At 37.9% G+C, this 27,220-nt stretch overlaps 1 protein-coding gene across 1 annotated transcript; it reads left to right on the top strand.

The window, feature by feature from the left end:
* Positions 1–26,328, top strand: slc6a6b (solute carrier family 6 member 6b). The gene is made up of 14 exons (XM_051907202.1): positions 1–259; positions 6,506–6,735; positions 7,627–7,761; positions 9,579–9,813; positions 11,512–11,644; positions 12,644–12,778; positions 13,463–13,566; positions 13,682–13,806; positions 16,498–16,610; positions 18,374–18,511; positions 19,272–19,374; positions 20,899–20,999; positions 22,563–22,733; positions 22,815–26,328. Exons 2-14 carry the CDS (start codon positions 6,507–6,509, stop codon positions 22,968–22,970), a joined length of 1,878 nt encoding a protein of 625 aa, XP_051763162.1. The 5' UTR covers positions 1–259; position 6,506; the 3' UTR covers positions 22,971–26,328.
* Positions 26,329–27,220: the final 892 nt, after the last annotated feature.

Here is a 27,220-nt window from a genome sequence, read left to right as displayed (position 1 = left end):
GTGATGCTGGTTAGAGGCGCGATTTTCTGAACACAGGAAGCGGGCGCTTTAAGAAGACGCTCTGCTGCCGCAAACGGGAGGCAGGCCGGTGTTTTTCCACAACTGATGTCTAATGGTCACCCATGTTGAGAGACAAAGGTCAGAAAAAAAAGCTCATAAACTAAATGTACCGCTGCCGCTGTTATTCAGCACCCAGTCGCCGCACAATACAGAAGGGACAAGACCGTTTCAAAGGAATTAAAGGAAAAAAACAGTAAAGGTAACGTAATTTTCTCCTGTTTGTTGTGTTAGTTTAATACATTGATGCGAGATCACATGCGGTTTTATTTTAATTTTGGATTATTTCAGATATTTCGCGAATCTTTTTTTTTTTTTTTTTTTACCTTTTTTTTTTAAACATTACTTGAAAATGAAATATCTTGTTTTAGTTGTCATATATGCTGAAAGGAGTTTGACAAGGTATCCAGGAAGTAGTTTAACAGTTTATTTATAAGATTTTGTTTCATGTTATTATTTTAAAGCTCATATTTGGAAGGTTATAATAATACAGTCATTATTATTATACATAAGAATTATGCTTATATAATAGTTTAATTATTCCTTTTTTTTTCAATTGTGATTTATGATGATTTGACAGCTATTTGAACTGGTGGTCTGTAAGTAGCAAAGACCGCTGTGATCTACTGCTGAACGCGTTTGTGTTGATGCTGTCACTTGTCACTGAGTTTCTTGCACTCCCACTCCAGACAAATATAACCGCTGACTGCATAGAGTTAAGAATAGACAGCTTAATGTCCCTCTATGAAAACCTGTATCATTGGGGGTTTTAAAATACGGGTTTTATCTGAGATATTCACCTCAACAGCGTCACGCAGAGTACAAACTGATTTTTCTGAACATTTTTCGCACATAAAGATGCGATTCTAGATGCAGCCTCATCGTTGATGAACGTACGTCAACAACCTGTTGAATGGGTTCTCAAGAAGACACACATTTTTCGAAAGTTTGTTATACGGATGCCCCTCTTCAAAGTTATCGGATGTTGGTTTTGTGACGCGTCTTTGGCGACGGTTCACACAAGGACGCGTTCTTGCGTTCAAAAGCGAAACGAAATGGAACTGAAAGTAGCATGCAGCTCATTTAAAACCCTTCAAAGGGGGCGTTTACATAAAAAAACATTCTCGCGTCCGTTTATGATGTTTGTCCATCTTTTTTTCCATGTAAACAACCGCTAGACATAGGCTACTATTGAGGCGCGTCTCAGAATGTTGTCAGCGTCTCGCTAAAAGTTCCGCTGTTCTACAAACTCAGTTCCCAGTTAAACGTAGTTAAAGCTTATAAAATCCGTCTCGAGAAAACTGCGTTCACTGCGAACGCGTTTCTGATAGAACAGGATTGGTTTTAACTTCACACGCCCTATAAAAACGCGATGCTAAGCAACGAGATGCTACGAAACGGCCAAATACAGTAGCTTTTCGCGTGGACCAGCATCCTAATAGAGATGAACCGGCAGTGCAATAGTGTAAAGAGAGCTCTAGCAGACAGGTTCACCTCGTCTAGTAGCCTACTTAGGGTTATGCGGAAGTCAGGCAGCTCACTAGCAGTCTAGAGCCCTGCTTAAACAAACACAATACAGGATACAGAGTTTAGGTTTCCGTGCACAAGCCAGCTTGCATACCTAGCACAGATAAGGGTAACGGCCACTATGCATTTGGGACAAATGCCATTTTCTTAGCGAGGACGAAAAAAGTTTAGTTATTGAATGTGTTGTCTATATATTGGTGTGTCATGAAAGAGGACTGCAAATATGAGCCTATATCAGCTACTTTTTAATTGATGTCAGTATAAAAGTCAGACTTGTTAACAAAGGCAATACTGTTTCATGACTGCCAGCAAACAGCTCTGCCCAGTATTTATTCACCACTTTAGACTGAACTCTTTCATCATGTTTTTTTTTCTTTTCTTTTTTGATCAGGTGGTTTCTCTTTAATATAAATTTTGAGCCAAATTTCACATCTGTACAATGTAATATTTCCACACACACACCAACAATATGCACAAGAGGAAGGACATCCACCACAGCACAGATTTTAAATTTTGCACAGTTCATTGACCCCGTTTAACCCTTTTAAACATCCATTTCATCACTTTTCTTTTTTATTGACATGCAACAGTCACTGTACTCTTCATTTTCCACCAATAAATATGCATCTTGGTGCCACTTTGTGGAAGATACACATTTATAATGTAGTCCAGCTTCATTCATTGTGCATTCATTGGGATTTTTTTTTTTTTTTTTTTTTTTTTTTAGTGTCTTCGGCTTGCAACTTGTTGTTTTGGTCAGGAGACAAATATTCCACTTTAAGTTGTAAATACACAAGGGTAAAAGTTCTTGGTGGAAACTGGAGACGAATGACAGGAATCTGATCTGGTCTGGCTACAGTACACTGACAAGTTTGACCAGTTGACTTGATTTATGGCATAAACCTCCAGCGGATAAACTGTGGTTTTCTGTTTTTGAATACAGGACAAATTAAAAGTAATTCTGACCCCATTAATGGTTATGATAATAAATAATACTTTTGAAATAAATGAAGTCCTTCTTTTTATAGTAACAAAGTCAATACATGTCTCCAAGGTCTAGTCATACTAGGACATGAAAGTGCTAACAAAGAAGAGCCAACAGTGGGTAACCTTTAATTTTAAACAAGGCAGTGCTTAACTCTGAATTATTATCTCCAAGAGTTGACACCATTACTTGTATCTTTCCTCATTTATATATCATAAACAGCATACTGACCCTGAATCAACTGGGCTTGATTTTTAGTCAAAAGTTCTTAGCAACATGTACTATAAGGCAAGTGTTCGTTATCGGACCGAGGACCACCATGGGACCGCAAGGGGGTATATTAAAAATAAAAAAAATATATAAAAAAATTACATTACATTTTTAAACATTGCAATATTTAAACAAAAAAAATTATGACAAAAATCATGAAAATATATTGCAGCAAATATAATTTAGCAAGGCTGCTTGCAAGGAATCAAAAAGTTTGAAAACTTCTGCTTTAGAGGACCATAGTGGGACCACTTTGTTGAGCCCTGCAGCGTGATGCAGATGTAAGTGTCTTGACCTCCAGTGATTCAGTTTGGCTTACTAAGACTAGGCAGTGCATCACGTCATAGATCATGTACAAGTTCAAGGGATTCAAACTCTGCTGTCAACAACTGACTTTAATGTTCATGACTTCAGTTTCATGCATCATTGCTACAATTGTGAGGTTTACATAAACGGCTAAGAGTGTGCTTCTAATGCTCTGGACGTTTATGTGGTAGAACGAATGCAGAAAGGGAGGAATTTAATGTGAGAGCACTCAGGAAATGTACATGGTTCTAAAATGGGACGTTACGTAATGAGCCAAGTGCCTCGTGCCGACTCTAGACCTGAAGTCTCCCTCGATAGTTGTGACTATGGAGCTCTCCTGCCGTTCCTGCATCTCAGCTGACATGACAAAGTTGATGGCTCAAGAAATCCTTGATGGCCACAGGCTACATGACCTATAGATGCGGAAGAACAAATCACTTCCAATTAGGAGCTTCTTGGAGGCTATATAGATTGATTGCGAATTTCGGACTGAAGCAGCTACTTCTTTCACTGAAGAAAACTTGAGATTCTTGACCAGCACTGTGCAGTTCAAATCTACTGTTTCTACTTGTAAATCAAACAGACTTAGTCAGTGTCCAAAAGTAGGCTGCCATGTGTCACAATTGTCACAGCATTCCAACATTGTGCGTTAAAAGGGCTAAAAATGCCAGCAGATCCTTTGTTCTGTTTTATTAACAAATTGCCTGATCCAAAATTCATAGAAATGGTTCTGCTAGCACAAATCGCCATTGTCCCTTTATCAGGGCTGCTCTGCCAAATGAAAAAGGCTGAGGGAAACAAGTCGTACAATAGCCTTTTGTTACTTGCCACATTTAGCCTTATGCAAATGCACTGGGCCTTGAGTTTGCTTCGCTAACTGACTGGAATCTAAGTCAGATTTGTCAGTCAGTCAGAAATTGGGCTCTGTGTTCAAACCAGTTTACAAAAAGTGCATAATTACACTTTGAGTCCTTTGACTTCATTTCAAAGTATGCTTAGCTAAGGTACTTGTCTTGAAAGGAAAAGCTATTAATGGCAGGACGCATGACAACAGCCGAGAAACCATCAGCTGTTCAAGTGAAATGCAACAGAGGTGTGGATTGCCGTCCACATGCTCTTGTTTGGCGTGTCTGCGGCTCGGGTTGCCACAAGTGGACGCTGCACATGCAAAGATAAATAGTTTCAGGTAGAACTCTGACGCTTCTGGGGAGTGGAAATTTACCATCGAGCTGACTGTCGCTCAGGTTATCCGCTGCTCCGAAGCTGCGACCAATCTACTGATTACTTTTAATTGTCTTAGTCTGTGGGCGGGTCGTGGTGTCACCTCGGCTTACACTGAGCCCCGGAGAGATTGGGGCTGTGTGGTCAGAGGTATGGTGTCTGCTGAGAGAACAACACAGACCAATTGGATTCAGCCATGAAGGAAATGTAAGTGAAAGGCAGCATGTGAATTCAGGGAATGTTTGGGTTTGGGGATAATGAGAAAGTTGTCAAATTTGAAGAGTAAAGGTAAAGATATGACTTTGTTGGTGTTTGTCATGTCGAATATTAGAAAGTTTATAGATGAGAAAAGTTTTTATAACTGAATTGGTTTTTATTGTCAGTTAAATTATTGCCATTCACTCATGGGCAAAATAGCAGGAAATAGCAAATAGCAATTTGAATCAATTCAACAAGGTTGAATTTGTGTTTTTTAACCCAGTAGTTTGCTTGCTTTGACTCTCGGCCAGTAAAGTTTGTCACCACAGTGTTTTGAATGGAAATGGAAAGTGTCTGGAGGATTTCACTCTAGTTATGTAACCGAATGTGTTTAAGTTGTAGCAAGCTCCTAAGCCTTTGAAATACACAGATTTAACCTACCTCAAGAGGATGATTGTAATTTCTTGAGCTTTTTAGACTTTTTTTAGGCACTTTCATCTATTGTGTAACAGTCTTATGTTGCCAAGTGAATGATTGTGTTGAAAAACTGAAAGAAAAGCATCAGTTGAATGGCAGTGGTTTAGTGTTGTAAAAATAACCAAATTCTTTTAAAGCATTAGACCTTGACAAACCTCAGAAGATCAATTTAAATGAACTTAAGATGTCTAAACAGCATTAAAATGTCATTGAACTGGTAGTCCTGGCATGCCGCCACACTTCAGGCTAGTTAGCATGTTTATTCAGTCGTATGTTTAGTAAAGCAACGGAAAAGAGAATATATGTGTATTTATTGATTGTCAAACACACCATGGATTCCCCCCCCCCCCCCCTTTTCCGTCTCCTTGAGAGCTGGAAAAAAAGCAGGTTTGTGTTGAAGAAACTGGCCTCACAGTGGGGCTATAGTTTGTTCAAGTGTTGCCAGGCTGTAAGGGAGTCTGGAACGGGTAGGGATGTTGGAGCCGACTTTGGTATCTTACTCTCTGGGATTCATCTTAGGGGCTCCATGGCAAGTTTGGCTCATACTTTGAAACAGAAGACGCCAAGCCTGACATAATTACGCCATCCTTGAATAGAATCCTGACAGCGTAAACACTGTGTTAGTTAAAGGGACATGGGCAGGATAAACGCATACCAGTTCTGCAGCAAAACCGCAGTGAATGAATTGAGTCGTTTTTTTATTAAATCGGCTTTAATTTATGTGCGATTGCATTTGGGTTTCCTTGCGGGCCATAATGTATTTTGAGTAAAACTTGTATTTTATCCATTAGATTATATGGATTGGATTGTAAAAAGTGCTTTCTTAAGGGCAAAAAATATTTTTCTTACATGTTTCCTGCCTTGTTTTCCAGTAATATCAAGTATAAATAAAAACCGATGATTTTACTTGGACAAAAGGACTGAATATTTTGTATAAATGGGTTTTTAGTGCACCAGTCATTCAAAACAAGACCATTTTGATTTCATGCTGACTCTAAACTAGTTGGTGTTAAGTGCTGATGTACAGTATTTTTCTACTTGTTGACTATGTGGTTATCTCTTAGCATAATTTTTATGTTGATTACAGACACACTCTACAAGCAACAAAGAAGAATCTTATCAGTTTTATGACTAGGTTTATTGTACCATTGGTCGTAGTTAGGTTATTGTACCTTGTATCACGATGCAAAAAGTTGCTTGCAGTTGTATTGTACATGAAGATTTCCTGTGTTCAAACCACACAAAGATGCCGTTACTTTAATCATGTTAACCATCACATTATCCTCTCGTGTGAACATTTCTCACATCTGGCAAAGCAGCTGTTCTAAATTAACTATTTATGTTTGCCCTAATTATAAATGTTTTAGAAAACAGTTGAAATGCGATGTGATCTTTTTGGTGTCTGAACCAAAGGCCTTTGGGGTTCAGTGAAGAGTTTTGACCCTTTGTTTTCTTCTCCTTTAGCATGGCTCAGAAGGAGAAACTCCAGTGTCTAAAGGACTTCCACAAAGACATTCTGAAACCCTCCCCAGGAAAGAGCCCTGGCACAAGGCCGGAGGATGAAGCCGAGGGAAAACACCCCCAAAGGGAAAAGTGGGCTAGCAAGCTTGACTTTCTTCTGTCAGTCGCCGGGGGCTTTGTTGGTTTAGGCAACGTTTGGCGGTTCCCGTACCTCTGCTACAAGAATGGCGGAGGTAAGAATATTTGTTGATACTTTTGGACTTTAACCACTGATGTTACAGTAATAAAAACTTAATTTCTTCATGTGATTTTTTTTTTTTGTTTTTTTTTTTTTAATCTGCTCCAAAGGACATATATTGGATAAATTCACCCAGAAATAAAAATTCTGTCTTTGTCGCTATCATGTTGTTTCAAACCCAAATGATACTCTTTCTTCTGTAGGCTTCTGTATGGCTTTGAAAAACTTGGAAGCCATACAGAAACTTTGTTTGAGGAACAGGCTGAAATTGAATTGTTTGCTTGTTTAAGTCTCATGTTACATCATGGTTTTTCATGTGTCTCGTGACCAATCACAATGCATTTAATTAAATATGTGCAAATGAGATTTGAGAGTGAATAACAGCTTAAATTTTGGTCTGTTTTCATACAGTCAGACTACTTTTATGGTGCTTTTTTTTTAAGGTGCAGTACATCAATATCCACTTGTGTTATATGAAAAAAAGAGCAGATCAGACATTATGAAAATTATATTGTTATACAGAATAAAGTAAAACATTTGGAAACTAATTTTGAGAATCTTTGAGGCTTAATTATTAGTACACTCTCAGAACTGCAATCATGCAAAAACTTTGGAAATCAGATACGCCTTTACAGTATCTTCAGAAAGAGAACCCTTAGATTTTGCCTTACATTTCCAAATGTACAACAGTCACTGGCACATAACTGTCATGACACTCACTTTCTTCACAACAACAGAAGAACAAAAAAAAGAATGCGAGCAAGTGTCAAAGCCTTAGACTGTACAGGCTGAACTCCATGAGGAATAAGAGTTAAACACTAAACCAGTGGTTAATAGGATATAATAATTGACAGAATTAAGTGAGTCTTCTCTTTGCTCCATTTAGGTGCTTTTCTCATCCCATACTTCATTTTCCTGTTCGGCGGAGGAATGCCTGTGTTCTTCCTGGAGGTGGCGCTCGGTCAGTTCACCTCTGAGGGAGGAATCACCTGTTGGGAGAAACTTTGCCCCATATTTACAGGTGAGTTTCTTGAACATATATTTTCTTTACCAGAGAATAAATAAAACTAACAGTAAAACTAAAAATAAGTTTATTTCTCAACTAAAAGTGAGCAATGAATACTTCAGAAACATATACATTATAATTTGTGGTAAGGATCAAAGACATCTTGCGTCAGTGTATTTAATGGCTGTCAATGGAGAACGATTCATTTTTGCTGCCAGATGGTGTAGTTATGGCATCTACCAGCAGGGGCAAATGGGGCCATGCCAACCACCCTGACCCCTTGATAAGGACACAGAATGGGAGGTGTGTCACAGATACCACCAGCTGTATCTGAGACATACAGGTTTCATGTGGACTGTCTGATAGGAAATACATGTCTCATTTAATACCAGAGCAGAAAATAACATGTTTACAAAAATAGCAATTAGGGTTAACCCTATCTTCCTTACCTCTCAGAGCCACTGACAAGTATCATTTCATTAAAAAGATTAGGACTAGTAAATCTACCAACAGTGATGAATAATGCACATTGTATGTATTCAAAACTTCCTGTAAAATTCGATTAAATATTTTGTTAATTGATAAATTCCTACATTTTCACAATTATTGTAACTGCATATGTATCTTTGAACATTTTTACATTTAAACTTAACCAATAAAGAATCCTGTTCTTTATTGGTTAAGTTTATATCACATGGTCATGTGATATAAACTTAACCAATATATCACATGGTCTTATATCACATGGTCATAAGGAAAAGTTGGGCTTCCGGGTGGGACAAATTACATGACTTACAGCTTATTGTCCAAGTATATCACATACTTTTTCTAAAGCTAATAGCAATCATTATTGTCTCAAAGACTCCCATTGAAGCATGGCTGCAGCCGCTAATTCTTATGGAGATATTAATGTAGACCAAAGCAGATCATGTTAACTGAAAGAGCAACAGTGCTATGAAATTTGACACCTTTACTCGCTATAATATTGACATGCACCAAGAAAGTTGTCTACATAGATAAACATGTAGTTGCCACATGTTGAATGAAATTGTATAGTCTTAAATCACTCACTGTTGGTGTATTTTAATGTCAGCTGTATGTTAATTGCAGCCTGTCTTCTTACTACTCTAGGGACCAGTAGTAGTTTCATTTTCAGCCTGGCTAGTAGCAGAGACACATCAGCAGCTGACAATTAATTTATTGGCTAAGAAGGCCAGCTGCTCATGAGCAGTAGTTTGCATAATCAGACCTCTCTTCAGCTTGTGTGGTGTAGTGGCTAAATCTGAAGTCTACTGATCAAAAGGGTCCTGGTTCGAGCCCCACAAAATGCAAGTCACTATTGTATACCCTTAAAAAAGCCACCAAAACCCTGTCAGAGGAATTGTCCAGCTAAATTTCCACTGAAATATCTCTTATATAACAAAGAGCATAAACCTGTCTTCTGGCCATAGATTCATTACTTATTTAAACAGAGTTTACCAGTGAGCAATCATTACATGAAAACTGCTGAATTACACACATCCAGTAAATGAGGTGACAGCTTTCGCTTTCCAGTCAACCTGGCTAACATTGATTTACACAGTTCAGACTCTGAACCAATTTCTTACATCACTTTCCTCTAACTCTGGACAAGATTATTCCATGTTTATACAGCAAGGCAAGAAGGTCTCATAGACATTTGTCACTTATTTAGCCGTTTTCACGCTCCACTGGAGCACAACTCCTTTCATTAAGGTTATAATAACAAATCGCAAACATTTTGAACAAATACCACATGCTGAGTCAGTCCAGTGTGCCATCAGCTTAATGTCGGCATTCCTTTTGTTGTACAGGTATCGGCTATGCGTCCATCGTGATTGTTTCTCTGCTGAACATCTACTACATTGTGATTCTGGCCTGGGGCTTGTACTACCTGTTCCAGTGCTTTCAGCCAGAGCTCCCCTGGGCAAGCTGCAACAACAAATGGAACACAGAAAATTGCGTGGAGGATACCCTCCGCAAGAACAAGACACTCTGGGGGGCTGCAAATGCCACTAACTTCACTTCACCCGTCACTGAGTTCTGGGAGTAAGTATTGAGTAGAAATTTGTTGTGCACTTTGAAAGCCATTCAAATCCAGAAAAGTTTTTGTGAAGATTGCCTTATTTATCTGTACAGTTTCCTCAGTCACTCCCAAAGACTTTGGTGCTCCTTTCCCCTCTTAGTGACATTCTCAATGTAAATATCTATCTTATGGAACTTGCATCATGCTTAATACTACAGATTAGGGGTAATCAACCCTGATACTGGAGATCCACTGTCCTGCAAAGTTTAGATTCAATCCTGCTCCAACACCCCTGGCTGTAATTTTATCCCAAAGTAATCCCACAGACTTTGGTTAACTTGTTCAGGTATATTTGACTCGACAGTGGGTTTTGAGGAGCAGTGTTGAATATCCATGCAGCAGACAATAGTGTTAATGCTTTAAACAAACTGAAGGGTCTAGACCAGCAATGGGCAACTTCATCCCTGGACGGCCACTGTCCTGCAGAACTTAGCTCTATCCCTAATCAAACATACCTGCCTGTAATTTTCAAGCAATCCTGGAGACTTAGGTGAGATTTTTCAGGTGTGTTTGATTAGGGATGGAGCTAAAAGCGGTGCAGTGGCCCTCCAGGACCGAAGATGCCCATCTCTCCTGCAGGAGAGCCATCTTCACACACAGTTTAGATCCAGCCCTAATTAAACACACATGAAGCTTCTCAGGATTACAAGATATTTCCAGACAGGTGTGATGGAGCAGGTTAAAGCTAAACTCTACTGGAAGGTGGCTTTCTAGGTGCCCCCTAAGGACTGAATGCCCTGATTTAGCAGAAGCTAGTGGTGGTATTATTACTTGACAGGTGTATCCAGCTATTCTTCTGGAGGGCTACCCTAATCAAACACACCTGAACCATCTAATCAAGGTGTTCAGGCAGGTGTTAGGCAGGGTTGGAACTGAAGCCTAAAGCAAGGTTGCCCTCAGGAGCTGGTTTGCCTATATCCCTGCTCTATGATGACTTTTTGTTCTGACAGGTTCTTAAACACTTCTTCCTCTGTAGAGAACTCATCTGTCCTTTGTATATTGTATAACTTCTCTGATTATTTAAATGGTAGCTCCTTAAGCCCGGGATACACTGCACGATTTTTGGCTGTCCCAGACGAAAGATTGCCATCGTGAAACAATCGTGGCGATTTCTGTGATCGTGGCTCTTAATCGGTGGTCCTATGTCGTACAATGAGAAAGGTTCAAAGACGGCCATTTTCCCGGTCTTGCGACCAAAGATAGCCTACGATCATCACAGTGTCAGAAATTCAGCCTGATCATCGCACAGTGTATTTGCTGCTACGACCTATGCCTACTGACCAGCCAATGAAAATGCGACATGAAATCAACGCGACATGGTGCTAAAACTTAAAATTGCTTACCTCAAGCTCTTTTCCCTTCTTCTGTCGCCGCTTCCTTTTTATTTTCAGCATGCATAAAAACAACTGCCAAAGTGTGATTCAACATAGTGTTTTGTTTACCAGTAGCGCATGCTGATGACGTTTTATTCTTCTATAGAAACTAGGTGTCATGATCGTACAGTCTACATGCATGTCGTACCCAAGTTTAGTAGATCCATGTCACACAGTGTGATAAAGTAATGATCTTATAGGATTGCTAAAATCGTGCAGTGTATCCAGGCTTTAAACACCCTCAAGGGCTTCAGAGGGTCTCACCGGCAAACATTCTTTCCACCACAGGCGAAATGTCCTCAGCATCTCTGATGGTATCGAGGAGGTGGGTCATATTAAATGGGACTTGGCTCTGTGTCTGCTCGCTGTGTGGGTCATCTGTTTCTTCTGTATCTGGAAAGGTGTTAAGTCCACTGGGAAGGTGAGCTTGGTTGCATTACATGCGTTTTTTCAACAGTCAGTTAATTTAAGGACTACTAATATTAGTTTTTACAGTGTCATTGGAGTTATAAGTAGTTAGGGAGATTTGAATGCTAGTCAGTGTTGTGAACATAAACATAGCTGCCATTCCCTGGTGATTAGCAGCAATGGTAACTATAGCTTACCTCCTTCCTAATAGAGACTGTAAAGTCAATCAGCAGACACCTTCTCTTGACTTGGACACACATTCCCCTTGACCATGCAGTTGTGAATCTTATCATGACTTCTGCCAAGACAATGTCACATTAGATTGCTCTATTGCTATGCTAGCATTATCTACTTTAAGAAGATTTATTTACGCATTAAAGGCTGATGGATTTTATGTTGGGAAACACTGATCCAGCAAAACCCAATAACCATTGGAATTTGGTATTTGTTGGGGCATTGTGAACTAGCCTTTATAGAGTCCTTTTCTTCTTCACTTGAAACCATTTTGATGTTTTTAAATTTGATTCATTAATTCATTAGTTTCATTAAAGGTGGCAAGTGAAAGATTACTTTCGGTTATTCATATAAAATTATGCATTTTTGTGAATGAGGTACTAGGCTTGAGAATTTTAAATATACTTGCAGATATTAATGTTTTGATGTACTCTTTGGCATTGTGGTCAACATAACATTTCTAGCCAAACCAAACATTAAATGATGTGCTGTTTTCCTCCCATCTAGTACTCACTCTCTAACCAGAAAGCATATCCACTAAAGCCATTATGAATCTGTTAGTAAAGCTGTAAATTGCATGTTAGCATTGGAAATTGTTTTGACAGTATCATCTTTGAATGTTGGAAAGTATGACAAGTCTTATAAAGACCCTGTGAAAACATTCTGCAGTATTTTTCTAAATCTGTTTTACTAAATTAAATCACAAACAAAGCTTGTGGGTTTTTCATACAACCATAGCATCAAATTTAACCTCAGTGTTCTTGACTTTTCTGCTTAGGTTGTGTACGTCACGGCAACATTCCCATTTGTCATGTTAATTGTCCTGCTTGTACGGGGAGTCACTCTTCCTGGGGCAGCCGAAGGCATCAAATTTTATCTGTACCCAAATGTGACTCGCCTCAGAGACCCAGAGGTAAGATCTCATAGCTATTAACATGTCTTCTCAAGAGGCTTTATAATGTCACTCACCCACCGAAATTTGATTCCACACCATCTGAAGTGCCTCTAACACACCTATTTGGTCTTTATGGCTATCAACCTTGCTGAAAAGACCATCATAGTTGGTTCCTAGCATATGTTTTGGACATTGGTCCCCATCAGGCTTCTTAACCAGCTTGACCAAAAAAGGCTACCTTGATCAACTAGCTTCAACAGAAAGACTAACTGTTGATTGACCAACTTCAAAAGCTAGGTGAACAACATGGCTAAACTAGTCCACCAGCTACCAAATTAAAATGAACCAATATAAATCAGCCATCTAAGATGAACTATTCAGCAGGAAAAGTGCTGTTTACACTTGCCGACATAATGTACACCAGTGACCCTTCGCAACTTAAAACCAGAATAAACTTCGGATATACAGTTTACAGAGATAAACCCAAGATGTGCAAAAGAGTCGACATAAATAAAGCTCGTGATGGCCTCAGTCAGAAAGCTACAAATCTAAACATGACATGCAGTTGTTGAAACAATTTATATTAGGTCTTGATGGTGTATACAGTTCTGGAGGACCTACAAGAGGCAGAACGCATGCAAATATTTGAGTTTGGTCAATTCATGTTGTCAGTCAACGAATGGTTTGGCGTCTTATGTCTAGGTGTGGATCGATGCAGGGACGCAGATTTTCTTCTCCTACGCCATCTGTCTTGGAGCCATGACATCACTGGGAAGCTACAACAAGTACAAATACAACTGCTACAGGTGGGTTTCGACGCCCCAAGGGTGGGAGGGAGGCTTAGTCCAGTGAACGGGCAAAGTGGGAACGTAGGGTACCTTTGTGTTAATTAACAAACTCCATGACATATGTGTGACATAGGGACTGTTTGCTGCTGGGAGGCCTGAACAGCGCTACCAGTTTTGTGTCTGGCTTCGCAATATTTTCCGTCCTGGGCTTCATGGCACAAGAGCAAGGGGTGGACATAGCCGATGTGGCAGAGTCAGGTACGAGGGTCAAGTAGCAGTGATGGTGGGCACTGCTGCTGCAAATAACAACATGAAAAAGTTTGGTCAACCCTGTAGTGAAAAACGACGGCAAAAAGCGACGGCAATAAACGATTCGGGGGCCAATAAAACTAGTTCCTGGACCTAGGACTAAAAAGAAAGCATACAATTCGGAACCTTCACCGTCATTCAGCAGACAATAAACCAAAATGAATTAATGTAGAAGGTCTCTCGGTGGGAAGTGGAATTTGCTTGGAATCGACTATAGAACTGTATGGAGAAAACATTCTTGGAGCCACTGGGAACATTAAGTCGTAGTCCACTAATGGACTAATCAACAGTTGTGTGAAAAAGCATTGATTTAGCTTTGATCGCTGTTCAGTTGGTTTCCAAAGGTGACCCTAATCAAGAAGCATCTTGTGCCAAGTTCAGGATAAAGGCAATTTACAACAGGCTTTTTGGAGAGTTTGAGTTTAAGTCCTCAAGAACTCTTTTTGCAATTTAATTAAGGTCGCCATGTCAGTTCCTATTGGTTCCTTTTTCTACCCTGGACACACCACACTACACTACATGGCCAAAACTATGTTTACACCTTCGTCTAATTAATGGGTTTGGCTATTTCAGCTACAACCTTTAATTACTATCAGGTGCCTGAAATGAAGCATACAACCATGCATCTCCTTAAGAATGGTTTACTGAGTCTGGTGTGGAAGGACTTGACTGCCATGCACAAAGCCCAGACCTGAACCTCATCGAGCACCTATTGGATGTACTGGAACTTGACCTCACTGATGTCTAAATGGGAGCAAATCTCTGTTCCAACATCTACTGGAATGCCTTCCCAGAAGAGTGGAAGCTTATTATTAATGCTCATGGTTTTTGAAGTAAATGTTCAACAAGTGCATATGATGTGACGTGAAGGCCAAGTATGGTAACCCATACTCAGAATTTGTGCTCTGCATTTAACCCATACAAGTTAGTGCACACACTTTAGGAGCAGTGAGTAGTGAACACACACCGCAAACCGTGGACATACACCCCTGGAGCAGTGGGCAGCCATTTTGCTGCGGCGCCCGGGGAACAATTGGGGGTTAGGTGCCTTGCTTAAGGGCACCTCAGTTGTGGGTATTGAGGGTGGAAGAGGGTGCTGTTCATTCACTCCCCCACCTACATTTTTCCTGCCAGTATTAAGAATCAAGCCCGCAACCTTCAGGTTACAAGTCTGACTCTCTAACCATTAGGCTACAACTGCCCCTATGGGTGAGATGTTCTGGTTTCTACATACTTTTGGCCATCTAGTGCATTTCTCGAAATTGTTCTTTATTTTTCATGCTGTATTAAGATATCCTGTGGTTCAGATTTATTTTCAGTAAGTCTCATGGTGAGAGAGATCAGTTGATGTATAGATTGCTTTCAAGTTCAAGGTTTTCCAAATGTCTAGTCTTCTGCACTGTTCCTTCTTTGGCCCTCCTCTGTGGAGACATTGGTCTAAGTATGTCTGGCTCAATCGAGGTGCACAAAACATACTTTCAATTCTTTATCAATTTGTTTATAAGACATACAAACCCAAACTTTACTTGAACTTCTGTGCATATCAGCACAATTATGGTTGTGTGAAGCCACAGGATCCTTATCAGGGAGTCTTCCAGGATGATTTGGTTGAATACATTTCTAAACATTACAAATGCCAAGAAGCTAAAAGGAGCTTTTTGCAAAAAAGAAGTCAATTTTGGGGAGGTCAGTCTCGGACACATCAACCTGACTCTGCAGAAAGTGCATTTTATTATACTTTGACATTGATGTTCTGTTACTTGGATCATTGTTTTAATTTGTTCTTTGGTTTTACTATATATGCGTTGTGCTTGTTCTTGTATTTAACCTCTACTGAACAGATTGAATTCTACATTTGATGTTGCAGTAATGTTAGCAAGTAAAGATGTTTGTTTTGGGGATGTGCCCAAAGTTGAATTCTGAATTCGGAAAATAAATAACGGATTCTACTGAGCCCCTAAACGGACATGGTGAAGGAAATTGGCGATCATGAATACGCTGTGTATAGGGAGCACTGTACTGATGACACATTTTACAAGATGTTTGTCAATGACGCTCAGGATCTGTTGCACACCAAATCCTCCTCCATCGTCCTGTCAGTCATCTCTCCTTACTATCTTTACGTGATAAGTGAAATATGATGTACTTTAAAGTAACCGATTACCACAGCAAGCCTAACCATGTCCGTTTAGGGGCTTGGTAGAATGCGCTGTTCATTTCCTGTGCCTTTTCTAAATCGAAATTCGGCTTGGGGCACATTCCTAGTTTGTATGTTGCCTCGAATCTCTGAAGTTGTTCTATGTGGTGTTGAATATGTAACCTGTAGTGTTATACAGGGGAAATACCACATCGCTGATCAAACCTTTTCTAGATTTGGAAACAGCTGAATTTAACATCAAGATGCTAATTTTGCCAGAAGATGCAATGAAACTGGACTTACAACGAACCACTGGCAGTAATTTTGCCTGGCTTGATCGCTTTGCCCTGTAGATACTCGCTCCTTTTTTCTTTCATGTCTCCTTTTGGTCTGTGCCAACGACGAAACGCACCACAACGGCATAGATCAAAGTGTGCAAATTACTAGCCTTGCTAATTGTGTTCTCTCCACTCCCCCACCTCCCTCTGTTCTCTTCCCAATAGGTCCTGGATTGGCCTTCATTGCCTACCCTAAAGCTGTGTCTATGATGCCACTGCCTACATTTTGGGCCATTCTTTTCTTCATCATGCTTCTGCTGTTGGGCCTCGACAGTCAGGTGAGGATCAAATGAATAAAATGGTATGCTAAACAACTTGAATACCACTAGTTTACAGGGTGGTAATGACAGCCAGATGCTGATGTTCAACCCACTTTGTGAACCTTTTAGAAAACATTTTTGGAATAAAATGGTTGACTGCTAATTTCATAGCTAACATTTAAAGTATTATATTTTCATACTTTTAAAAGAATTAAAAAGCTCTCTCCAACAACAGCTCAGTATAACAATTTAAGTCATAGTACCCAAGAAAACATTTGAGTACAATATGCGGGGGACACTTTTAATAAAATGTAAATTCGTCCCCAGCACATGGCCAAGTGTGTTCACATGTGAATAAATTTTGATAGTCTATGCATGATGAACTGACATTTTATTCTTATCCTAAATGAGGCGATGTGAGCATTATGCAGCACTAAACACTCTTATGCAAAGTCTGTTTCATTCATACTAGAAGTTAAAGGGCACCCTTACACAGAAAGTCCAATACAGACTTAGAGAAGTGATAACTTATGATGTTCCAGGAAATCCCTTATATGGACAAAAGCATCCAGCTGTCACTGCATCACTGTAGCTGAATAAAAAGTTTTGACTGATGAAACATGAAGACAAACACACGATTGCGACAATATGGTTTGTGATTTTTTTTTTTTTTTTTCTCAAACCATCTCGGGGTATTTTAATAACAATAAAGTATATGAATAATGCAGCGCTAATTGACACAGCCTTTAAAAAACACATGCTATTATTATTATTTTTTTGGTTTTAACATTGTATAAAATCCATGATGACTTAATGCACAAGTGTTTGTAGTAGGCCTACATAAACCAATTATAAAATTGTTATAAGGAAAATATAGTAAAAATATTATGGAACATTAAAAATATTGGTGATTTGTTCAGCAGTGTATTTATTTTCTTAGCCAATTAAAAGCAAGAGATAAGAACAATAAAACCTGTCAAGTGGACAAAGGTCAGAATAAACCAGTATTACACTGTCCCTCTCACTTCTAAAATGATGGCTACGCCCCTGCCCAGGGAAACATGGTAACAAACCATGGGGGGGGGGGGGGACTTTGTTGGCAGCTTATTGGCCATACAGCAGTTGGAGTCCAGTACTATCATATTTCTTGGTCCCAGTGAAATTAAACACTCTGCTAAATCAGTGCCCATCCACATCCAGGGATTCCACTAAATCAGGGTGTGGTGTTTGGACTGTTAAAATAAGTATGCTTATCTAAAATAATATTCATGCAGCTGTGCTGGATGACATTGAAAGGGGTTACTATGTACAGTACTACTTAAACTAATAGATATCTTTCACTACAGTATGTCACAACTTTTATAGACCATTTAAGCTGAAGCTGAAGTATCTATTGAAACAGGAAGATGGGGTGGGATTTTACATTAGACTAAATTGGCCAATAGCCTTTTAGGCTAGCTTAGCAAAACTATGATGACGATGACATTCTAGAGAGCTTTTTTATTGGGGAAAAAGTGCATATACTAAAATGCTATTTGTTTAATTTTTAAGAGTGCACTACCATCAACTCTTTTAGTCAAGAACTAAAAGCCACAAACTTGGTGGGTTTATGATTACAAAACATGGCACAAATTTTCCATGACTTCATTCTCACTTGGTAAATAATTTTATACTTTATACCAATGTATCAAAATATGAAATAGTTGCCTTTTCAGCTTGAGTCTGCACACTACAAACCTGTTTGTGCTAACAATGTTTTTTTTTTTTTTTTCTTTTCCCAGTTTGTTGAAGTGGAAGGGCAGATCACATCCCTAGTGGATCTGTATCCATCCTTCCTACGGAAGGGTTATCGGCGTGAAATCTTCATAGCTATAGTCTGTTTTGTGAGCTACCTGTTGGGACTTACCATGGTCACCGAGGTAAGTACAACAGTCGAACACTCACTTTTTTTTTTTTTTTTTTTACACATTTATGAAGGATTTCCCTTCCAAATCCATACTAATTCTAGTCTTTACCACCTTGCCAACATATTGGACCAGCTGGTTTCTCCTGGCTAAATAAAGAGTGTATCAAATGCAGCTTAGTTGAATGGTCAGGCACCATATGTTTTCCTTTCAGGATTTTAGTGACATTGTCATTTGATAGTATGTGGCCCTCAACCAAACCCTCAGTTCATGTTCTCAAGAACGCCACACTTATGCCAGATCTACTGCCCAAGCTCTCTCCCATAAGGAAGAGTCTTCTACTTCGAGCAGTTGCCTTATCGCTCCCACTTCCATGTCTTTTTATGGACGTCCTGACCTGCTTTGAGCAGTGAGAATTCCATAGAGGAGTCTCACTGCTATACTAGGAGATCCGGCCTGGTCTGACAATACACATCTAAGATTCCTCTGGCCCCCTTCAAATCTCGGCCCCTGATTGCTAAGCCCCCAGAACAGCGATAAACTGGGAATGCTATTCTGTGGCTTGAGCCACACAGTGTCCCATTTTTTTTCCATGACATAATGTCTTATGTCACTCCTGAATGCATTGTGCAACAAATGTTTTTGTTACCAAAAGAAAACTAGTCAAGTGTTTAGCCAACCCCTGGTATTACAGTCCTTTATTGTGTCAGTTTGCAATTACAGCATGTATTAGAACCTACTCACTTTTTCAATAGTTTCTGTGTCTGTTTTTCAGGGTGGCATGTATGTGTTTCAACTCTTTGACTACTATGCAGCCAGTGGCGTGTGCCTTTTATGGGTTGCATTCTTTGAATGTATTGCTGTAGCCTGGGTTTATGGTGAGTACAACAAGTGAACAGAAAATGTAACAGTCATAATGGTGTACTGTAGCAGGCACTTCCCATGATTGGGGTACAAATTTAGTTTGCCATTACTTTAAAATGATAAATCCTGTTACTGTAAAAACGCAAGGTTTGGTTGTATCCCACATTTTGTGTTCAGTCCTGTTACTGCATGATTTCCCCCACTCCCCTATAACAAATAATAATTCTTAAAATTGTGATACCTAAGAAGTAAAAGTCATTTGCACCCTTTCTACAGCATGATCTCATGCCACTTTCTCACTTAATTTGTTAAATTCAGCCATTCAACCCTGTTTCTGAAGTTATTGTAAGAAAAAAAAAAAGTTCAAACATATGTATCTTTTTATTTAATGGAAATATCAGTTTATCAATAACTACAAATCAACATTTGACCTCTAACTAGCTTGCCCCTTCTGAGTAACAGAGTAATTTAAGCTAAATCTGCAACCGTTTTACCACATGATTTCACCCCTATTATAAATAATCTTTAAAATTGTTATACCAAAGAAGTAAAAGCCATTTGAACCCTGTCTACAACATGGTCTCATACTGTTTTCACAGTTTTTAAACAAATTGAATGTTTACTTTTTTTTTTTTTTTTTTACTTTTTTTTTTTTTTTAAGCCATTCAAACCTGTTACAAAGTTATTTAAGAAAAACATATATAAAACACATATGTATGTTTTTTTTATATTGGAAATATAAGTTTATCAAGAAGTACAAATCAATATTTGACCCCTAACTAGCTCGCCACTGCTGAATAATTTAGGTTAAATATGCAACCTTGGTACTGCATGATTTTCCCTCATTACAAATAATAATCTTTAAAATTGTTATACCATAGAATTAAAACTCATTTGGAACCTCCAGTTACTCAGTTTAAGGAATTGAATCTCTCTCTTCCCCCCAAAAATGTGTTCTCTTTTCTTGGGAGATGAAACAAAGGCCTCATTGTTGACAAACTACTTCCTTTTACGATAAAAACAATTGTGAATCTTTGTGACAGACTATGGATCAATTAGAGCAAATGATTTAGTGCCCAAATCAGGGTTTCTGCCGTACAGTTTAACCTAGTTCTGAGAAAGTGTATATAACGTCTTTTGTTCCCTGCTGTCATGACCTTGATTTCAAAATCTAAATGTGTCATGAATATGCCGGTATATGCCAACTTCCCTTGATAACAGTGCTGCTGCTGCAGAGGTGGATTAAACCCTGCATGCAGGTAGATTTAGGTTAAATTACTGATATTATTTACTATGCAGGGTTTTCCTGATAACATACTGTACTGTTTGCACAATACACTAAAGAGCTAGAGCACAACATTTTTTTTTTTAAATTGTTGTTTTCCCAGCCAACCCCAAACAAGACAACAGTTTGATAAGCTACTAATGTAATTCCCATCTTAAACAATGCAGTATGTTTGTTCCAGTCTATGTACACTGTTGGATCATGTGTTAATGCTTTTGAATTTCGTACCTGAACACACTCCTTCTCTTCAAAGGCGCTGATAATTTCTATGATGCGATTGAAGAGATGATTGGTTACAGACCAAATCCCTGGATGAAGTGGAGTTGGACTGTAGTCACACCTTTTCTGTGTGTGGTAAGTTCTTTATAGAGAAAGATTCCTTAAAACGGGCTAATAGATGTATTGTGTTAAAAAAAATGCACTTCCACAGATGACCTTAGGCCCACTACACAGTATGTTTCCTAAAATGATACACTGAAAGAAGCTATGAAAGGGTATTTTACACAGTTCAATTTGAGATTGTGTGCTTTTCTACCCTCCCCCCTATGGCTACACATGCAAATACCGCTTTTCCGCTTTGGATTTGCTGCAAAAATCCGGCTCCCATCTCACTGTAACAGAGCTCCAGATGGGGTGACCATCTGCCTGGCCAACAGAATGAATGGAAGGAGCTGAGGACAAGTGCAGGATTAGTTTCCATGAGATCATGAATGTCGTTTTTCTGTGAACATTATAGGACTATAAGGAAAAAAGAAATCCATTCCTTATGTACAGTCATAAAGCTTTTAAAGACTGAGGAAACTTTTTTATCTTCCTTTAAATTAGATTGCTCTTTTGCGGTGTATTTACCTGTTTAGTCATTTTGAAAACTTGGTGGACTCTTGCATGATCGGAACAAGATATTATTAATATAATAATGATAATGATAAAAATGATGATGATGATGATGATAATAATCATATTATTAAATTGCAAATATAATTTGAAGGGTGAATCTGACAAAGAAAAATCTAGGCCATAATTAAAAAAAAAAATTATACACACGCACACACACACTACAAAGATCAATTGAGCATATTTTAGGAACTATTATTATATTATTAAATCGCAAATTAATAAATGTTAATTTTTACTAAATAAATCTACTGTTTTTATTATAATCATATATCATTATTAAACAAAATTAGCAAAATAGCCATAAATAGTATGTATTATTGATTAAATTATAAAAATCTAAAGTAAAATGATAAACAATGCTATTTATTTTATTTAATAAATATTATTAATACATAGTAAATAAATAACTATAGTAATATTTTATATTATAGTATTATTATATTATAGTAATATTATTTTTCAAATATAATTAAATAAATGGCAAAAGTACATATTGATTTAAATAAAATTAATTAATGATATATACTATTTGTTATTTTACATGTTTTATTATTATTACTGATAATAAAAAATAGCAAATAAAATATTTACATTTTATTATGTATTATTAAATAAATAGCAAAAGTATGTATTGACTAAATTATCTGAATTAAAATAATTATAATTATAATAAACATTTATTTAAATAACATTGTTTATTATAATTATTTTATTTTTTATTAATTTAATCAATACATACTTTTGCTATTTAATAATGTATAGCAAATAAAATAATGTTCATAATATATATATATATATATATATATATATATAATTATTTTAATCTTAGTTAAATAATATAATAAGTTTTCAATTTTTGTTTACAATTTTCATGAGATTCTCCCCTTAAAAGCTTTACGTGAATTTCATTTAGTTTGTGATCAATTGCATAACTCAGGCGCAGTAATGGGAGATGGTACTTGCGTATTGAATGTTGGATTGAGTGTGCTGTGGTGACCCCTGCTTTGTCTTCTGCTGCAGGGATGCTTTGTCTTCTCATTGGTTAAGTATACCCCCTTGAGATACAACAAAGTCTACGAGTACCCAGATTGGTCCATTGGAGTTGGCTGGACCCTCGCCCTCGCGTCCATGATCTGCATACCTATGGTGGTTGTGATCAAAATCATTCAATCAGATGGACCCCTCATTGAGGTGAGTCAGTCGCACTAATGACAAATATCAGATTTTTCATCAACGGACAGGCCAATAACGTCACTTTACGTGTCCCTCCAGAGGATTAAAGCCGTGGCGGCACCCGTGAGGGGAGGGGCCAGTTCTTGCCCCCAAGAGTACCAGCCCAAGAGCAACGAGCTGGCGCAGCCCCTGGACCCCAACTGGAACGGAGGCTTGATGAAGCCCACACACACCATCGTAGAAACTATGATGTGAACGCTCTCTGTGAGAGGATTCAAATGACCTGCTTTTCCATTATATATATGTGATTCTATATACATATATTAAAATATACTCTGTAACTTTTGACATAGTCGTAGGACCAGGTTTACATTGCTACGCATCTGCACTAGGAGTCCTTGTTTTGTTTTTGTTTTTTTCTACAGAGGAAGTTACATTTTTCTGTCTGTATTTTTAATATTTTTATCATAATACTATTATATTACTGTTATTGTCGCTGTTATTAGACAGAGAACAGATCGCAACCAGCAGTATCATGAACGTAGAACCATGCCCATTCTATTTTTGTAATTTTTATCTTGTACATATTGAAATCGAACTGAGCTGTGCTTATTTTTAGACAAGAATCATGGGGGGATACAATATATATGAAAAATACAAAGGGCTCCGTAAACATGATTCGTGAAAAGTGACGTTAGTGTACAAAGATCTAAAAAAAGCCACCCTCGCCCTCGCCCACAGAGAAGACGTCTTTTAGAGATAATGGTCCTGGGGTGCGTTTCCCGTACAACAACGTAACTGCACAACTACTAGTACTATGCATTGTTGAAGGAATCAACTAGCTAGTCATGACTGTTTTAGTCACAAAATTTGTCGTTCAACCATGTTGGTTAATGTCATGCAGGTGGAGTAATAACTTCCTTTAATTAATCTGTTTGAGTTCAAATTAATGCCAGATTTTTTTGCTATAAATTACGGACATGGCATCTGAGGACTAATTCTCATTTTCTCAGTTATTTTGCTTTAGAACAAGAACGATGCACACTCTTCAAAAACGGTTCTTTAAATCTCTTGACAAACTAAAAGACGTAAATGACATTTGTATATATTCGAAATAAAAGATATAGATTGTACTGAATGTCAGCATGCTTATTTTGCTTAGGATAAGGATTTATTAAGTCCACAAGTCATACAAACAAACTCTAACCACAGGTCGAGAGCTGCCTTTCCAGTCACACAACTTTGCAATGTTGTTTGCAAATGTTCGTTGGAACTATGGTTTCGGGAAACACCGACTCATTGAACATGCTGATAACGACAGAACCTTCAACCATAGTTGGCTAACGATGCTTTTAGGAAACGCACCCCTGACTAGTAGTAGCTTTAAGTGTGTCCCAACAAACTGTTTAGACTGGAGATTGTGCTGTCCGGAAGACAGCCCTGCTTGTTTTCAATGCACTATACCACTAGGACACTACATTCTCCACATTGGTGCACCCTTTTAAAAGGACAGTTTGCGCATAAAATGAAAATTCACTCATCGTTGACATCCTCATTTCATCCAAAATCTGAATGACTATCATTTTTCTGTGGAACACAAAAGAAGGATGTTTCAGTTGTTCTCCATATAATGAAAGTCAATGATGTCCAAAACACTGACTTTCATTGTACGGAGAAAAAAAAAGAACAAAAACACTGAAACTTTTCACAATATCTTATTGTACGTTCTGTGAAAGAAAGTACGTCATACAGGTTTGGAACGACAGTGTGTTAATGATAACTGAATTTTCATTTTATGCATAAACTATCCCTTTAAGTCTAACTGTTTTGTACGTGTTCCTTTCTGCTGTCACAAGTTGTACTTCGGAAATACGCATCACACTAATTCTTTAATAGTATCTCTTCCCTCTTTTAAAGATGTGTTCACATTGAACGATGTGGTAGCAAATACAAGAACATGGGCGTCCATTCTATTTGTGCAATTACAGAAAAACAAACTTTTTTCTTTTTTTTTTTAGATTTTGCACTTAGTAAATCAGTACGGAGTCCTGCACATGACATGCAGGAAAAAAATATGTATATCGTGGCCATGAATTAATTTGTTCCCACAACCTACTAATACTTCAGCACGTTTTATTTATTCGTTCCTTCGTTTTAAGCTCATGATATAATAATAATTCGCTTCCTTGTTTTACTAAATTGTGGTCACACTGTAATGATTCGTTCCCGTGTTTTAGTTAAATCAAAACGATGGAACAAATTAGTTTACTGTGGCCACAGTTTAGTAAAACGAGGAACTGAATTAAGTTGTGGGAATGAATTCTTAATTTGTGGCCACAATATATATTTTTAAGTAAATCGTGCACACAATATAATTGCTCCCTTGTTTTACTAAATTGTAGCTATGTTGAACTAATTCATTCCCTCGTTTTGATTTAGCTAAACGAATTAGTAAATAGTGGCCACGATTTACTAAAACAGGCAGAATGAATTCTTAATTCGTGGCCACGGTCTATATATATAGTATATCTGCCTATCATGTGGGGTGCTCTGTAAATCAGGGCCTGATTTGAACACACATCCACTGTGCTATTCATAAGTTGCCCTCATTGATTCTTAGGCACCAAATGCGTCCTTATTTTGAGGTGTCGAAATGTGAAGCTGCCTGGCAAGATTTTAAAACCATGTAGAATTCAGGGTAGTTTCTTACGTTTCCTTTTCATTTGTATCAAGTCTGTTTTTTTATTTCCAATCACATTTGCCTTTTGTATTCAAAAACATCACTGCATTCTGTTCAGCAATTACCAATAGATCTCATCCACAACTGTTAATCGATGAAAAAGCTTGCTGCGAACTGTAATGTGCAATACTTTGTAGAACGATATGCATTGTTCCTGTCTTCTTCAGTTGGTACTTGGAGGTGTGGAATTACATATGATTTATAAGACGTTGTAATATGTCAGAAACAATGAACAGGGGCCAATTTAAGCTGCCGTGAATGGTATGCTGAATTAACACCAAAAACTCAATGCAATCTACTTACTGTGACAATTTATACTTTTTTAAATTAGAAAGTAAAGCTTAAATCTAAGGATTATGCCAATGTTATGGATTAAATTTATTGGATTTAATTTTATTTTTTAATTTTGACTTGGCCAAGTTAAAAAAAACTCTAGCCAATCACAAAGGGAGAGGCTCAATTGATCTCAACAGCTTCTACATTGGTACCTTTGGGATACGTTATTACAGAAGTGTAACTGCGAATTAAAATGTAAATGTTGAAAGAGGCACAATTCTTTAGCAATACAGAGATTAATTTGCAGTCTCAGGGTGTTTTTTTCAAAAACAGAGACCGATTTCCCGCTGTTGTATGTCTCTTTAAACCCTTCCATTTTTGAAGAAGAGCTAAAAGGGGGCAGTGTTTGTAAATGCAGGAGAACCTTTTTAAAGTAATGATTAGAAAAGTTTTATTTTTTTATTTTGAGGATATCTGTAAGTAAAAAAAGCAAGTGTATATCGATAAAAGATTTTACAGTACCCAAAAAAAGAAAAAACTAAAGAAAAATGGAAAAAAAGTTTTTATCTCTTAATAAACATTTATCTTTTAAAAACACTTCTGATTTTGTTGATTTATTAATATGATAATCATACGGAAAGTTGGGGGAGGACTCTTTTGACTTGGGTCAGTAAGCAACAGCCCACCTAGCAACCATCTAGCAAACACCACTCACATTTTCTTCAGTAAAAATACAGTATTATAGAAAAAATATAGAAGTACACTTTCTTCAATGTTTGAAGACTTAGCATCTATCACCACGATAAACATTGAATTTTTGGCTGCTTACCATGACCTACAAACAAAAATAAACTCAGTACATAAGGATACTGCTGGTGAATTGAAGGAATGATGAATTGTTGTGGGACTGTTTGTTCTTAGAAGAACAAATGATCCCAAGATGACAAAAACAGATTAATCTGGGCTTGTTTATATGGCATCATTTCAATTACATTTAGCTTCATCACTCTAATCATCTCTCTAAAATGACTTTTTTCCTCCCATCTTTTTCATCATGTTCAACAGGATTAGCATTCTGTCACAATCCTGCTAAAATGCCAGAACATCAACACCCACAAAAGTGTCAGTCAAACTGATCCGGCACAATGATGTTCAAAATTGAGTAAAAACATTGCAAAAAGATTCCAGCTACATTCACATTCCTCATCATCTTCCTCCACTTTCATTAATTAGCAGAAAGCGTCTGTCTGTCTGTCTATCTATACTATATTGCCAAAAGTATTGGGACACCCCTCTAAATCATTGAATTCAGGTGTTCCAATCACTTCTATGGCCACAGGTGTATAAAATCAAGCACCTAGGCATGCAGACTGCTTCTACAAACATTTGTGAAAGAATGGGTCGCTCTCAGGAGCTCAGGGAATTCAAGCGTGGTACCATGATAGGTTGCCACCTGTGAGCCAGGACTTCTCGCCAACATCACTGCCTG

Source organism: Ctenopharyngodon idella, chromosome 10 (genome assembly GCF_019924925.1).
Source record: "Ctenopharyngodon idella isolate HZGC_01 chromosome 10, HZGC01, whole genome shotgun sequence".
Lineage (NCBI taxonomy): Eukaryota > Metazoa > Chordata > Actinopteri > Cypriniformes > Xenocyprididae > Ctenopharyngodon > Ctenopharyngodon idella.
Note: the sequence above shows the minus strand (reverse complement) of the source record. Positions and strands in the feature narration are given on the sequence as shown.

Coding starts and splice junctions, on each gene's coding strand:
- slc6a6b (XM_051907202.1), top strand. CDS start 6,507: ATGGCTCAGAAGGAGAAACTCCAGTGTCTAAAGGACTTCCACAAAGAC. Junction 12,779..13,462: donor CTCGCCTCAGAGACCCAGAG/GTAAGATCTCAT, acceptor TCTTATGTCTAG/GTGTGGATCGATGCAGGGAC. Junction 13,567..13,681: donor TACAAATACAACTGCTACAG/GTGGGTTTCGAC, acceptor TGTGTGACATAG/GGACTGTTTGCTGCTGGGAG.